Raw genomic sequence first — 16,447 nt, 5'->3', positions numbered from 1 at the left:
TGTTGGCGCGAAATGGTGACGTTCCCGTGCTTGCCATTTGGGAGCTGAGTGGTGAATCTCCCGTACGGGAGTCCGTGGCTCCACGTGGAGAGTTTCCCGCGCGGGAACTGTGCCTCCACGTGGCAGAGTTCCCGCACGGGAAACTCTCCACCTCCCGTACCTCGGCTTACCTGGTTTATCACAAGCTCTTTGCTGACACACAGCGACAGTGAAGGTACTTACTACTCTGCCAGGAATGCTATTGGGTCCTCTGGTCGATTTTCTATCAGCTTGGATATTGCACCTCTCAGTAGGCCGCGAACTGCTGTCTTTTCTGCAAAAAAAGGAAAAATCTGATTCTTGTTCAAACTATAATATAATAATAAATTTTATGGACCGCCCGGCCCCCTCTCTCCATCCCATGACACTACACCAATTTCTTTTCGGAACGACGCATTGTTACAACAACATACCGTTGGTTTTGACACGGTAACATAAACTACGGGATATCAGGACTCATGTCAAACTTGTCAGCGCTACCAAACTTTCTGACATACCGAGAAAGTCGCGGTTTGACTCCGGCATCTTCTCCTCAGCGGAGGCTGGCTTCCTTTTTTCCGCCATCTTGGGCTAGTACCATTTGGTTAAGGGGTGCGTCCTACAAATACATTGTTTGGTCAACATTCGAATGTTTAAAACACAAGACAAAACAGGTATTAAATGCAATACATAATATTAATTATAATAATTATAAACAAATTTTTTACCTAAAAGAAAATTTATGTTTTAAATTATCTGTTTCAAAAGATTTTCAAAAAGTATCATCCCTATATTTATTGGAACAACCGTTGACCGTGATGCATCATGGGTACATTTTTTCACCAAACTTGAAAAATGGACAACTGGTCTACCGACAAGAGCACGGCGTATTACCGCTCCAGAGATCCCATTAACAACTTCAGGATCAAGTGAGTCAGTCAGACAGACACACGGGGACACAGGGAGGCTTGTGATGTAGATTTGATAGGTTCAAAAGCTCAGAAATTTAATATATGATGACCGTGTTTCAGAAGAGTGGATGGCGTCCATAGTTACGGCTACTCTACTAGAAGACTAGCTAGCCCCTCCCCATTCAAAAAGTTTGTTTTTTATCCTCCATGCTATGCACTGTAATACTGATACTGGTAAATTGAAAATGCATATGATGTAAGGGAAATGGCAGTTAATACACAAATTACAAACATCATTCCCAATATCATATGGTAAGATGGTGAGGTCTGCTATCTCTGATTGTCTTTGAAACACCAGACACTAAAAGGCACTAAAAGGCTGACTCAGGGATCGAACCCATGTCAGCTCACATCCCAATGTCCTAACCACTAGGCCAGAGGGTCCAGACCCATTGGACTGGGCAGTTAGTGACGGTTCGTTGATGACAGTTTAACTCACTTGTTACATCTTGTTTCTCCCAGAGTGACCCTCCATCGCATCACCTCAGCCACCATCATCCCCCAGCACAATGTGGTCCAGCAGGAGGGACAGACTAATGTGGAGATGGGAGACATGGGCAGCAGGGCTTCTATGGGTCTGTATCATAGGCTGATAGGCACACATAAAATCAAACTCACAACTCAAGAAGAAAATGGAAAAAACTAGAGTTCTGTGATCTCATGCTGAAACATGTGTGCGAACTAGTGAAACACATAAGAGCGAGTAGAAACAAGAAAAACCCAGGATACCGGGAATCGAACCTGTGCCAAACCCGGGCAGCACGCTACAGCTACACTAAAAGGTTCGGACCCATTGGAATGGATCATAGCGATCCCCAGTACTGTCACACTACATTTGCCAAATAATGTTAACCTTTGCTTTAGTATTTTACAACTGATAAGTATTCTAGCCAAACTAGATTTTTTTCTGTCATTTCAAGTTTGCTTGACATAAACATTGTGTCCAGTGTCGATACAGTGTCTAATGATTTCCTTTGTGGGGCCCACAGGACCACGCCCAGATGACAGGGAGGAGTTTACCTTACAGTGGCAGCAGAAGCTATTCAGTCAGGTATTGTCATTAATCATATACATGTATACAGATACTAGCACTAGGTGTAATTCACAACATCTCAGGCAGATGGCATCCTTGTGTTACTTTGTAATTGTAAAGCCATTCTTCTACATGTACATGTATATGCACACTTTCATTTTCAGGAAGTTCTGCATTGCCATTGCTTGAACAACCCAGCTAGCTGTCTTATTAATTTCATGAAAAAGAAGCCATTTGTGTAGTTAATTTCTATAAGTTATAACCATAGAAAGAAAAGAAAGGTCTCCCATGCCCTTGTGCAGAGCGTAGGGTGGTGCCCATCTCCATTTCTGTAGCCCTTAGGCGACACAGTTGTGCAATGCACTACAGCAGGGGGCTGGTCCGCTGGTAGTGCTGTGTGTTTGACCTTCCCACACTCTTTCTCATATGTGCTGTGTACCATTTTTAAAGTCTTTGGTATGACCCGGCCGGGGTTTGAACTCACGACCTCCCGGTTACAAAGCGATGCCATAGCCAAAGTCTAATTCCTCCTTTACTGAGTACATTCATGCTACTGATAAATCCTGTGTTGTTGTCTTCAGAGGGAAATGGATGTGTACAGCAACAAGGACAATGTGTTCACGTACCTAGACGAGAAGTACAACCATGAGGTGACGTCGTTAGAACAGAAAGGAGGCCGGCCCAACAAACGCATTTTCTCCTACGTGGACCATGACAGGTTCACTAACATGGAAGAGGTATAATCTGAGTCACATAGAAGAAGAATATCTTTTGTTGTTGCTGTTATTGTGTGTGTAAATATCAGACCCAGGGATACATGTACCTAGAGTGTACTTACAAAAATGTACCCTGATTAGATATAATAGATGAAATGAAATAACTAACGGATTTAAAATGAATGGAGTGGAAGTGGAAATGGAGGGAGTGACATGATTGCTGTATAGCTATATAGCTATGATTACCACGGTTGTGTTCTTTCTTCATTTAAATGCATTAAGTTTTTCTTGTTCACAGATAAAGCCCTTTTACTATTTTGCCATTTTCTGGCTGTAATTGAGTCTTGTCATAAAAAGTGAAAAAGTTATTCAATTACCGCACAAACTGTAGTCAGGTTTTTTATATTCATAATTTTAGGAAATACATTGCACCAGAATCTGACAGTGAGGCTAGGGTATAGTGATTGTTCTTCTGTCCTCAGTATGAGACAATGACGACATCGCCCAATGAGGAGCAGTCGTTCCTGGTGGACCGGATGAGCCAGGTGCGCAGGCGCAGGCAGGCAGCTGCAGACAGGTGACACAGCTGCCTCATATCTTACCACGTTACAAATGCTGTTTTTGTTTCAGCCTGAGTGCCATTGCTGTTTTCTTTCTGTGAACAAAAAGTTGTTATGTTTACCTTTACAGGAGGAACCACATTGTTTTTACTCTGTTTCTCCTTTTTCTGTTCCAAACATATAAGGTCAATGACCTGGACCAGACAGCTTTCCATGTTATCTGGTGCTGTAGCAGATACCCTCTGGTGTTGGATTACATTATGTAGCAAGTGGTAGGAGAGAGTTGGAGGGGCTGGTTACCATATATGAATGTGTTTATGTAAGAATAAGCAGCAGTAGATTGTTGGGCTAGACCATGTGAAGGTAAACATTATGTAAACATTATAAACATCTAGCTGAATCATTTCTACTGTCCATGTTGTAGAGGAGGAAACATTCCGAGGAACAAGAACTTGGTGAACATGAAGCCGACAGAAGACTTCCTCCGTAACAACCACGTCATCAACACCCCGCAGCAGACCATGTACATCATGGCTGATCTCAGTGCCAGGAACAGGTCAGTTCTCTGTCCCAGGGTAGCAAGGAACAGGCAAATGACTATACCTAGAAAGAAGATGAATTATATTTGACAATGTCAATCAATGCGTCGATGAAGGTTAGACACCCAGGTACATGTAATACGATACGCCAAAAAGCAGTTACTCAAGCAACTGGATCCATTTGCTTGAGTAACTGCTTTTTGGTGAATGTCAATCTATGTCTTGAAAATTTCTCAGGAAATTCAAACTCTGCTACTGGATAATTACGGAGATAATTTCCGGATTAACGAGCTCTGTTAGTTAATTGGTGACGCTGAAGAAGAGTGGTGGATGTCACACCTATGAGTATTGTTTACCTGGATGTCTAACCTTCATCAACAGAAATAATTATAGTTAGTAAGACCCTGTTATCATCATCATCATACCCCTAAACCTGTTATATACATGTATAAGACACATTTTAAAGAAATATTTAACAGATATCGATATCATATCTTCTCTAACAGGACTCCTGAACTGTCAGATGAATATGTCCTCTGCTCAATACAGGTATGTTCCTCTTTCACTTGTAAGTATGTTTTAAATCTGTCCCTAAGTGTTTTGGTAAATACATGTAGTGTTTTTACTAACTTTTCAGTTGCCGAATTTCCAACTTTATTTCCCATTCCACAGGTAGACAACAATGGTGTCATCAGCATTAAGCCTGACTTTAACCGCAGTCGAGGGCCTTATAGGCTGGAGACAGAGGGAGAGAGAAAAGGTTTGTTTGTTTATTTGTTCATTTGATCTAATCTAAAACTGATACATCATCAATATCATGTGTATTATCCCATTTCAGTGGATCCTTTCATATTTGTAATATCAACATGACCAGTTTTGACTTTCTTTTTTCAGAAATTTATGAATACACACTGCAGCATGTGTCAAAGCCTATGAGCAGGTGAATATATTACGTCTTTTTTAAGAATCTTATTGTACATGAATGTTAATTAGAATACATTGCAACTTTACATATTTTGTAGAGCATTCAGTAGGTTGAATGATATTTGTATGCATTGTATCTGTAGAAACATTGTTTACAAACAAGCCTGCTTTTCTTTTTTTGTTGACAGCCAAGAACAGGATAGAGAACATAAGATGTATAAAGAGGTAAGACTTGAATTGTATCATACTAGATATTCCAGGCAGATGCTATTGTTACCTTACTGATTACTTGTCTACTTGTTAAGTAATGTATAGTTTTGGTTCAAATATAAAACATTAGGATTAGTAGTGTCCCTTGTAATATATTTGATGTTAGTATGAAAAACAATCAACAGAAGCACAAGTATTTTTAAAGGGGAAGACTGATATCTTTCCAATTTTGCCAGTGCAAAACCAATGTCTTTCACTTCCCCTTTACAGCTGTATGCCAAACACATTGAGACACTAGCAGCCAGTGTGGGGGAACAGTTTGAAATGGTTTGTATATCATCATTGCACATGTTGTGTAAACCAGATTTATTTTCTCTATACTTTAAAAGTAAATAAAAGCTTTTCACATATTTTCACAATTAAGGTTTCAATGTCATAGCACTCATACATTCCACTGGAGACTGATATATTTTTCCTTATTTCAGCCACCTCCAGGAATCCTGAGATTGAACCTGTATGGAGAAATAGGTGACTAAAACACTCCATTCCTGTACCTTTAACCTTCTGTCAGCTACCTAACATTGTAACCTACAGAGTTCTCAGCCAAATGACCACTTTAGTTTGCTACAGGTTAATCAAATGACTACTGAAGTTAATTACAGGTTAATCAAAATGGCAAAACCAAGAAAAATCATTGTACAATGTATGTAAAATTGTTAATTAGAAACTGTGGGCTGTCTTTGGGGAAAATTGACATGAAATCTAGCAAAGACATGATGTAAGGCCAAAAAAACAAACCGGCACAAAATGCTGATCTGAAGAAAGTTGCTCATTTTACAATACACTCATCTGCTATCTACACTGGCCCACCTCTCGACATTCATATCCTGCAGCAGTCTGCTCCGAACATTGTAGCGGGAGCAAACCTTCAATTACCCAGTTGGCTTTGTTTTATGTGTTACAGTTTCAGCAAGAAACTTTGAGTATGACAACCTACACATCAATTTCTTCCTGGAACTACCAAAAAGTAAGACCTTTACTTTTTTTCTCATTACAAATTAAGTACAGCCGCCAAACAGATAGATTTTTTGTTTAAACTTAACCCACACATAAGAAAACACACCTGTCCTTGGTGCTGAACGCCATCCACACACAGGCAAACATACCTGTCCTTGGTGCTGAACACCATCCACACACAGGCAAACACACCTGTCCTTGGTGCTGAACACCATCCACACACAGGCAAACATACCTGTCCTTGGTGCTGAACACCATTCACACACAGGCAAACACACCTGTCCTTGGTGCTGAACGCCATCCACACACAGGCAAACACACCTGTTCTTGGTGCTGAACGCCATATACATACAGGCAAACACACCTGTCCTTGGTGCTGAACGCCATATACACACAGGCAAACACACCTGTCCTTGGTGCTGAACATAATTGTCTATTGCAATATTGAAATGGTTTTCTGCTAACCTTTACAGAAATGTCAGAACCTGATTTTACCATAATTTATGACTCAACTGTTTTATTTATTTCCTCACTCCAGATTGGACATCAGACCATGGGCAGCAGTTATCAGGAGTCACCCACACTGTTACCACTAAAGTGGAGGGCAAGGTAAGAACAATCTGCCTGTTATGACGACTTTTAGGATTTTTCAATGGTGCACTGTGCTTTGGACAAACCCTTATTCAGTTTGAGATAAAGCATTCATGGGTTAGCTAACTTAAATCTACTTTTTTCACAGGATAATGTGGCCTACTTCTCCTATCCTTTTGAGTATGAGGTTTTCTTCAGAAATGAAACAGAAGGTAGGAATTTGTATGTTGTGATTTAGTGTATACAGTCAAACCTGCATTTTAATGCTTTAAAAACATTTTAATGTTTTAAAAAACAAAAAAGGGCCCTTGACATTAAGAATATGGTTAAAGCATATATAGCATATACCTAGTTGACAAAATACGAAACAATCATGATCAACAGAGTTCAGTTCTTAAAATTATACAGCTTAATCGCTTTCGGAAAGAATGACAGTTCGTGTCTTTTGGTACGGCTTTGTGAAGTAATAGCATGTTATGATCGGTGCTCCCTTCCAGATGACATGCCCCAGTGGCCGCTCCTGTTTCTCCAAGTCCTGTCTGTAGACTCCTGGCAGAGGTACCGTACAGAGGGGTACGGGTACTGTGGGGTGCCCTCAGCTCCAGGTATGCACATCTACATGTATAGTGGGAAAAAATTAAGGAGGAAGAAAGTTTATACCACTCTTAAGAAATGTATACCTCCACCAAGGTGGCATGGTGGTGAAATTGGCCATCATGCAATTGTTAAAGATCAAGAAAGTTTCTAAATTTGGGCCCATGCCATTTCTTCATCATATCCATCATATCTGCTTACCTTCACCAACCAACCTCTTCTTTTGAAAACATAACCTTTTTTTCTGCAATGTCCTCTTGTGGAGACAATAGTGTGCTCTATTTTGACATACAGAAAGGCTTACCAACATCATTGTCTACTTACCTTCTTCATCAATCAATCAATCAATCAATCAACCAACCAACCAACCAACCAACCAACTCTTCTGAAAGCATAACCTCCTTATTAGACAAACTAGAACACAGCAGTATCCATAAAAGAACATGTATGTATTGGTGCTTGTCATTGTTGCTAGGTGTTCACCACAAGACTGTCCACACTTGGAGACCGGTGGGTAACAGTCTGGTGGACCCCATGAGGAGATTCTTCATCGGAGGATCACCAGAGCTGGAGGACCCGACGTACACCGCCGTACCGACCACGTTTGATGGACAGAGACTCAGCAAGTTCGGCTTTCGTACAGAATCGTCAGGCAGTATTCAGATCAAACTGTACTGTGTACAGCAGAGTCAGTAAGTACATGTAGTGACTGGGGTATCTGTATCTGTATAGCCGGTATAACACACCAGCTTCGCAGGCATGCGGCGTGGCGGAAGCTGGCTACATTACACCGATCAACTTGTTACACCTAACCCTTGAACATCTAACTCTAGACTTTGTTTAAAGCTATCTAGTGACAATGCCCCTACTGTACTTGGTGACAGCGAGTTCTACTCTGCGATAGTTCTGGGAAAGAATGAATTCTTGAATGCCTCAATCCTTGGTTGGTAACTTTGGTCCTTGAAGGCATGGCTATTTCTTGTTCTCTTCTGGGCTGGTATTAGGTACTTAGGGTGGGGTGTTGTGCTATGGAGATTTTGATTTTGTCAAACATTTCATAAATTCTGTAGTTTGTTAGACTACAAGATAACATGTAGTCTAGTGGATAGTAGTCCAGCTTCTGGACCACAGTCTAGCTGTGAATTCTATTCTCAATGATGATTAGTAGGGATTACAGTTCTTTTGGAGAAGGAGCCCTTGCAATTGTCTGAGAAGCTAGAGTCACCCCCGGTGTAACAGTCACTGTCTCTTTTCTCATCTCAGGGCATTCTTGGAGACGACAACAAAGAAGAGAAAGACAGCCACTCTACTAGACAGACTGGGGTGGGTATTTTTCACATAAAATTATCCATGCAGACACAAAAAGCAGTGTAAGAAATATTGCTTTATGTCTGCTTCATGTTATACTTATTTTGGACACTTGTTTGATCTATGGTATATGTTAAATGTCTGTATGTTAACCTGTGCTACCAATCTAACAGGCCAGACTATACCCCTGGCTACAACTTACCCTCAGTATACTTTGCCAGTGGTATGTGTATATATTATGGCCTATAATGTATTACACTGGCAGTGTAAGTTGAGACAATCATGCTGTATTGAATTTATTCATGTTCTATCTTCCCAGTGGCATGAGTGCACAGAGTAACATCATGAATGTGTTAGGTAAGTGACTATCTTGTATATCTGAATTACATGTATTTTACCATCACTGTTGCCCATATGTTGTTACAGTAGCCTATTCAAAAGATACCTTTAGAACATACCAGAATCTAATGCTAAATAAACTTGGACTCATTATTTCTTTCTTTTTGCAGATGCCTTCCAGAAGGCCAGGAAGAGAATGCAGAGTGCCAGGGAAAATTTGGCCAGCACCATGGGTGCAACATAGTTGTTAGGCTGTCAACTTCATTCAAGTGTTAATTATACAGCCTTGTTCGATGCCATTTTGTAACAGTACATGAAGAACATATGACTGAAAAGTCTTTGTAGTTTGGAACACAAGGAAATAGAAATCCACAGCTGTGTACTGATATTGTTCTAGATGTAAATATTCAAGTTTATTTTTCTGTACAGATTTTTATATTCAAGTTTTATTCAAGTGAAGCATTAAAACACTTGGCTCAACTACTTATATCTGCCTGAAGAATGGCTTATAGAAAAAGAACTGGTTATTAAAGTGTTGAGAAGGAATTGAAATTTTGGTACTCCTGCTATATGTATATATGTCAATGGTCTGTTTTTGATCCTCTGTATATTCTGTAAGTATATTCTGTCTTAAGAATAAAATATTTTCCACTTCAACTTTCTCGAAATCTTAAACTGTGTCCTAAATGTTTAAAGGAAATGATGTATCTCAATTTTTGTGGATACATGTATTGGACATTTTTTCTGAGACAAGCATTTTCAACTTTGCTCTTAACTCATATAAAAGGATATAAAAGGAAAAGATGTCAAAGGTTATGATATGAAACACGTAATCATAAAAGAAGGAAGGGAAAAACAAACTGCTGATTTTGGCAGCTGTTACAAGCATTCAGCACGCGTAACGTGCTTAAGGTTGGTGTCCCTATGAACTGGATTATGGGTGTGAATGTGGTTTTAAGCCCTCACGCATTTCACACTTTCAATACCTCAGAACTTATGCCTCGTATCAACAGATCCACGAAACAGAATTGTAGTTAACAAAGCAATGATGAGTCTTTCGCGTCAACGTTAGAAACAAACAAATTTGTGACCTTTTATCCACGAGGCACTCTTCACAAACCCCCATAGACGCCCTCCACTTCACCTGTCAGCGCTATGGTAACGCATTGATGGATTGCTGTCGGACTCTGACCTCAGTTGTGGAGGGTTCATCGGCCGCGGGCTCCTGGCTTTTATGCAACTTTCGCCGTAATTTTACTTGGCCAGACGTCGGCGCAAGAAGGTGGGGTCCCTCGGGTAAGTATGGTGCACGTAAGGACTGAACTGTAGGACACCCTAAGACAACTTAGCTTGGAGGGTCTTGGACTTGTAAGCTTAATATAGCTCCTGGAGCTGTTCGTCAGCTTGCTCCAACCACTTGAGGACTTAAAAATCTATGCTTACTCGCACGTAGCCGTGACCGATCCATGGTACTCTCGATCTAATTCTGCCGTACATTGTGAATGAAGCCAGGTAATACCTGAATTCAAGTTTCGTTACGTTTAATTCCTTAAAAACTTACAAGAGTCGCTTACGTACATGTAACTTCTAAGTCAGCACTGTTGCGTCGTGCCAGTACTGAAGCCCTATTGTATAACCTTGATCATTATCTAGACCACTATCGGGCAGTGACATTCAACGTTTAAGGCTTTAATTTGATACAGGCACCTTGTAATTTTATTTCAGACGGATCAGGCTAGGCTGTCCAAAGTGCGTTATCTATCATTTGTGCACTGTTTTTCTATGTTGTGTGCTGTGTTACCTTTTCCTTGCCTGAATTTTATTTTCAATAAAAAATGTATGTACTTCTTTTCTTGACGAACCCCTTTTCAGATATATTCTAGCAGCGGTATTTGAGTCCATACTCCGTAGTCATGGCTATGAAAGAGGTCTTTAAAACATGTGAGGAGACTCCGCAGCCGATACCTACAAAGGTAACAGGTGAGTTGTACATTTAGTACACGCGATTAGATTATCAACTACTGTAGGTCACTCAGATCAAAGTACATTGTATTTTGTACTCTAGACTAGTGTAATAGCCAAGCAAAAATAGCAAAATCTATTTGCACAAGATAAGGAATGGGATAAAAGTATCAAAGGGGGAGTGAATATGAGAAGATACAGAAATGTTAATTATATGTGAAGAACAGTACAAAAAACTTACCAGTTATCAAATTGTTGGCATGAAAAATTATGATATTCTACTTTATGTGATCATTATTTGTACTCTTATACATATAAAGACTCAATATCAATACATTTTTTCTACATTACTACTATATATATATATATATATGTATATGTATTTATCCTTACTTGCCAATTAAATTTTACATAAAATAGTCTCCATGCTTGGTTTCCATTTCTTTCCATCTATCCTAACATAGAATCATTATTCAATCCATTGTTCTGTTGCTCCCAGGAAAGATCCCCAAATGGCTGAGTGGGTCCCTCCTGAGGAACAGTCCTGGCAAGTTTGAACAGGGAGAACAGAAGTACAGACACTGGTTTGATGGCATGGCTCTCATCCACAAGTTTCACATTCAGGTAAGGCCAGTGTCACCTAGTAGGCATTGACAAAAAAGTTTGTTTGTTTTTAAGTTCAGAAAGTGTTACAATAGAAAACAACTCCAAAAGTAGCGAAAATTATTTAAAGGTAAGGTGGACAATTGTGACAAAAATTGTGACAAACCGATTAGGTGACTGATACTACAGAGCAGTGTGATAATGACTGATATTCAATGACAAAACCAGAAGAAAATTATTTAGAGCAACCAAGGTGCCGTATTTGTCTCCTAGGATTACACTTTTGTTTAGTACAATATTTGAAAAGATTACCTATTACTAGATATCTTACAGAAGTTTCCAGTAGTCACAATTTCCAGTAGTCATAGAATAGCTAAAATGAAATATTTCTGGAACCAGAATTTTAAAAAAAAGTCATGGATGCCAGCTATGTGTATTACATTGTACTAAGTAAGCATTGTTGGTTATGCAGATTATGTATCAAACAATGTTTCTACCTGTAGAATGGAGATGTGACATACCAGAGTAAGTTCCTACGCAGCGATGCGTACGTACAGGGACTGGAACAGAAGAGGATCGTCATGTCAGAGTTTGGCACAACTGCCTACCCTGATCCCTGCAAGAGCATCTTCTCCAGGTGAACAAACTAGTTATATTGATGTATTTACACCTGACTATACTGGTTCCCTGATACAAGTAATTGTTATGTTTACCTTCGCCAAAGGAAAACATATTGTTTTTGTTCTGTTTCTTCTTCCTCTTCTTCTTCTCCAAACAAATAAGGTCAATGACCTGAACCAGACATCTATCACCATGGTAACTGGTGTTGGGTTACATCATGTTGCCATTTTATAGCAGGAGGGATTTAGACTCCTGTCACCATATTAAATGATATGATAGTATGACCATCTGCCAAAGTGCTATGGCCTATGCACAATACATTACGGGTGCAGTGCATTCTGATGATGTGCTTTAAGCATCCCTAGTAATGACAGGGTATCCAACTTGTTGACTTTCTGATGTTTTTATTCCCTGCAGGCTGTTCTCCTATTTCACCCCCATGTCCAGACCCAGGACAGACAACGGGAACGTCCATTTGATGCAGGTTGGGGAGGAGTACTACGCACACACTGAACTCCCGTACATACGCAAAGTGGATCCCAGAACCCTGGACTCTGGCAAGTTGAAGGTAACAATTTACCTTTATTTATTTTTTATAGGGAATTTTCTCCAGTTTATATATTAGAAGAAGAAAGAAGAAGAAAACTTAAATTATTAGTTTCTTCTTCTTCTTCTCCAAACAAATACGGTCAGTGACCGACCTGAACCAGACGTCTGTCACTATGGTAACTAGTGTAGGGTTACGTCATGTTGCAATTTTATAGCAGGAGGGATTTTGACTCTTGTCACCATATATGTAAAAATGTGTTTGAGTAAGAATCAACAGAGCAGACCATGTGCAAAGGTAAATATTATGCATGCTTTGCAAATATTACCACGATATTTACCTTCTAGTTAATGTTATTATGATATTTCTAGGTGGACTACCAGAAGTACGTGGCAGTGAATGGAGCCACTGCACACGCTCAGAATGACACAGACGGAACCGTGTACAACATGGGAACGACCTACGGGAAGAACGGGGGGTACTGTCTCATCAAGATCCCTCCTCCTGATAAGGGTAGGGAGGAGTTTCATTCATATTGTAGCAAGTCAGGTTGTTGACATTTCATTAGCATTTGGAGTCCAGCTAGCTGGTTCGCAACCCTGCCAACCCTTACTAGAAAAGGTGAAAATTTTGAATCGATTAAAGCCATTGTTAGTCTTCCAACTTGCATGCACACATAAAAGGATTGCAGTCTTTAGAATGAGGCATTTAAAGCCTGTTGCACACTGTAGATCAACCATATTCTCAATTCATAATCATATTCTCAATATGTCATATTGATGTCAGCACTTTAAGATTCAAAATTTTCACCTTTTGGGTTTTTGGTTCAGAGGCAGGGTTGCTTCAGTGAGTGTTATTTACCCTAAATTACTACTCTCAGTAACTAGTTCAACAGAACAAGGATGTCCTTGGTGCTAAGTACTATTGTATATCTTTTTAAATCTAAGGGGAGGGTGATTTCCCATGCTGATGCTGGTGTCTTCTTACACATGTACCCGACCCCAGGTGAAGTAGAGAACCCCCTCCAGAAAGCCTCCATCATCGCCAAGATCCCCCAGAAGTATGGCGCCTTCCCAAACTACTTCCACAGCTTCGCCATGACGGAGAACTACTTTGTCTTCGTGGAGCAGCCGTTTTACCTGAACGTGCTGAAGATCATGGCAGGTCCCATCTTTGGCTACGGTGTGGACTGGGCCTTCCAGTTTCACAAGGAGATTCCTGTGAGTATAGAACTAGCTTAGATACAGTTGGGTCATCTTCATCATTTTCTAGAATAAAGTGTGCAACTTGACATACATGTAGGTAGTATTCCCTCTGAATGTTAATACACCACTACTCATTGTTATTGAGCAAGAATATGCCTGTCCTTAGTGCTGAAAAGGAAAAATTAGCATTTTCTTTAAGTCTAAGAATGAAGTGTGGATTTTGACATATCTGTAGATAATAGGTGTATTCCCTCTGAATGTTAAATACATCATTGTTAGTGCGCAATAATATACCTGTCCTTGGTGCTGAAAAGGACAAATTTGTGAAACTTTGATTATTCCTAAAATTACTACTTTAACCAAACAAGGCAATAGAGGAAACTAAACTTCACCCCTTTACCCATACTGCCTTGCAATCCCACAGATCTGGAGAAAAATAACAGGACTGAGTTTGTATGGCATTGTCGATATTTGGATTGCAGGAAATGCACACAGTCAACAAAAGTCCCAAAATACATGCATATTTTTTGCCATGACGTTTCTTTAAATGTGTTCTTCTCTTTTTCACAGACCCAGTTTCATGTGATAGAAAAGGCCACAGGGAAGATCCGGACCACTAAGTACACAGCAGACGCCATGATGACATTCCACCACATCAACGCCTACGAAGACAATGGACACCTGGTCATGGACCTGTGTGCCTTCGCCAAGATGGATGCCGTCTTCCAGTTTTACCTGCACAACCTGCACACCTGGTCCAAGGAGGAGGCCAACGCAAAGCTGGGAGACACCGACAACTACATCGCCAGATTTGTCCTTCCTCTTAATGTTCCTGAGGTAAATTTACTTGATTGTTATGTTTACCTTTGCAGAAGAAAAACATATTGTTTTGGCTCTGTTTCTTCTTCCTCTTTTTCTTCTTCTTTTTCTCAAAACAAATAAGGACCTGAACCATATGTCTGTCACCATGGTAACTAGTGTTAGGTTACATCATGTTGCAATTTTATAGCAGGAGAGATTCAGACTCCTGTTACCATATATATGAATGTGCTTGAGTAAGAATTAACAGAGCAGATCACATGAGAAGGTATACATTATGCATTTGCTTTGCAAATGTTTAGTTGATAAATGTTTCTGTAATTCTTGCAATTTGTGACCTACAGGACATTCCTGATGATGAGAATCTGGTGAAGCTTTCTGGCACCCTGGCCTCGGCCATCAGAAAGGATGACTCCATCTACTGTGTGCCAGAGATCCTCACTGATGGTAATAACAACATTTTTAGTGAGCAGTAACATACCTGTCCTTGGTGCTGAAAATAACAAATTTGTGTTTTCTGTTGGAAAAGGCTCTACTCACAGCGACAGAATTACCTCCTTTTGAAGCAGGTTTAAACTGTCATTTCCAACACAAGAAATTGGACTTATCCAAATTTTTTACTTTCTTCTTTTTTAAACTTGCTTCATAACATCATTGCTCATTGTTAGTGAGCAGTAACATGTCTGTCCTTGGTGCTGAAAAGGTCAAATTTGTGTTTTCTGTTGAAACAGGCAGTACTCACAGTGATTGAATTTGCTCATTGCTTGAACAATAACCTGTGCACAATAACCTGTACTGTTCATATTCTTTTGCTGCAGCAAACTTTGACCTGCCCAGAGTTAACGAGAGGTACAATGGGAGGAAGTATCGCTACATCTATGGAACAGACGTTTACGTTTGTCCTTTCAGAGTAAGTATTCAACATTCAGTAACAAAATGATGTTTACCAAAACAATATATAACTATTTGTATACGTTTTGGAGAAGGAGATATTTGGGACATGAAAACATAGTACATACAGTGAACATTTGAATTTGAATATTAAGTTTTCAAAGGTTTTTATGGGATTTTTGTTTTTAACTTTTTAGACTAATAACCTAATCTTGCCCCCCTCCCCCACCTTTCTTAGCTGGTGAAGGTGGATACAGAGACCAAAGAGAAGATCTACTGGTCTGAGGAGAACTGTTACACTGCAGAACCTGTGTTTGTGGAGGCACCTAACCCCACCTCAGAAGACGATGGTATATTTTTATTATTGTATATCATAATTTTACATTTATATCCAGGGAACACAGTAACCAAGTTTTGTATTTGTATCTGTTACCAACGCATACAGTGATTTATTTCTTTTTTTACATTTTGCATTTTAAATTGTGCATTGTTGTACAACTTACAGTGTTGTAGCCCTTTACATTTTGCATGAAAAGGTCTGTAGTAGGATCTATCAAAGACTCAGGCTGCAGTTCCTGCACACTCCAACAGGTGGCATGACAGGCACATACGAAACCAGCCACCACACCTTTGTACTTCTCAGGTGTGGTGATACTTGCTTTGGGTTAGGTGGTGGGGCATACAGAGGAACATAAGACTGCAGTTCCAGCAGATTCCTCCAGGGTGCACTTCTGTGTTGTCTCAGGTGTTGTGCTGTCTGCTGTTATAAGGGCGGGCGAGGGGAAGTCCACCTGCTTCCTGCTGGTCCTGGATGGGAAGACCTTCACTGAGCTGGGCAGGGCTGAGCTCTCCCAACCCAACAAAGTCCCCATGCAGACCCACGGGATCTATGTGGCCAACATGTAGACTGGCTACAGTCTGTAACAACTGTAATCAACTGTTCAACTTCAGTTAAACTGTTCAGAGCCACAAGGCCACA

At 40.1% G+C, this 16,447-nt stretch overlaps 3 protein-coding genes across 3 annotated transcripts in view; 2 read left to right on the top strand and 1 right to left on the bottom strand.

Annotated features, from left to right (window-relative positions):
* LOC109468150 (tubulin polyglutamylase complex subunit 1-like) overlaps positions 1-620 on the bottom strand; it is a 12,312-nt gene extending 11,692 nt beyond the window's left edge. The window contains exons 1-2 of the mRNA XM_019766397.1: positions 537-620; positions 223-313 (exon numbers count right to left, since the gene is read on the bottom strand). Coding sequence (XP_019621956.1) covers positions 223-313; positions 537-603 — 158 coding nt within the window. The 5' untranslated portion in view covers positions 604-620. The remainder of the gene's footprint in view (positions 1-222; positions 314-536) is intronic.
* A 214-nt stretch (positions 621-834) lies between these two features.
* On the top strand, positions 835-9,379 carry LOC109468292 (Meckel syndrome type 1 protein-like). Its single transcript, XM_019766549.1, has 20 exons — positions 835-947; positions 1,452-1,564; positions 1,979-2,040; positions 2,604-2,759; positions 3,221-3,315; positions 3,723-3,854; positions 4,344-4,386; positions 4,510-4,597; positions 4,732-4,777; positions 4,950-4,986; positions 5,242-5,298; positions 5,457-5,499; positions 5,936-5,998; positions 6,527-6,597; positions 6,728-6,791; positions 7,077-7,184; positions 7,649-7,865; positions 8,437-8,496; positions 8,801-8,838; positions 8,991-9,379. The coding sequence occupies exons 1-20, from the start codon at positions 874-876 to the stop codon at positions 9,062-9,064; spliced, it is 1,641 nt and encodes a 546-aa protein (XP_019622108.1). The 5' UTR covers positions 835-873; the 3' UTR covers positions 9,065-9,379.
* Positions 9,380-11,284: 1,905 nt separating this feature from the next.
* LOC109462202 (beta,beta-carotene 15,15'-dioxygenase-like) lies at positions 11,285-16,447 on the top strand. The gene is made up of 10 exons (XM_019758730.1): positions 11,285-11,406; positions 11,889-12,022; positions 12,424-12,574; positions 12,925-13,066; positions 13,559-13,773; positions 14,329-14,595; positions 14,922-15,024; positions 15,396-15,487; positions 15,707-15,818; positions 16,214-16,447. The coding sequence occupies exons 1-10, from the start codon at positions 11,377-11,379 to the stop codon at positions 16,372-16,374; spliced, it is 1,407 nt and encodes a 468-aa protein (XP_019614289.1). The 5' UTR covers positions 11,285-11,376; the 3' UTR covers positions 16,375-16,447.

Source organism: Branchiostoma belcheri, unplaced genomic scaffold (assembly GCF_001625305.1).
Source record: "Branchiostoma belcheri isolate BF01 breed outbred unplaced genomic scaffold, Haploidv18h27 scaffold1, whole genome shotgun sequence".
In the NCBI taxonomy this organism is placed as follows: Eukaryota; Metazoa; Chordata; class Leptocardii; order Amphioxiformes; family Branchiostomatidae; genus Branchiostoma; species Branchiostoma belcheri.
This window is presented reverse-complemented; position numbering and strand designations above follow the sequence as displayed.

Coding starts and splice junctions, on each gene's coding strand:
- LOC109462202 (XM_019758730.1), top strand. CDS start 11,377: ATGGCTCTCATCCACAAGTTTCACATTCAG. Junction 12,023..12,423: donor TGCAAGAGCATCTTCTCCAG/GTGAACAAACTA, acceptor TATTCCCTGCAG/GCTGTTCTCCTATTTCACCC. Junction 14,596..14,921: donor TTCCTCTTAATGTTCCTGAG/GTAAATTTACTT, acceptor TGTGACCTACAG/GACATTCCTGATGATGAGAA.
- LOC109468292 (XM_019766549.1), top strand. CDS start 874: ATGGACAACTGGTCTACCGACAAGAGCACGGCGTATTACCGCTCCAGA. Junction 1,565..1,978: donor GGGCAGCAGGGCTTCTATGG/GTCTGTATCATA, acceptor TGGGGCCCACAG/GACCACGCCCAGATGACAGG. Junction 4,778..4,949: donor GTGTCAAAGCCTATGAGCAG/GTGAATATATTA, acceptor TTTTGTTGACAG/CCAAGAACAGGATAGAGAAC.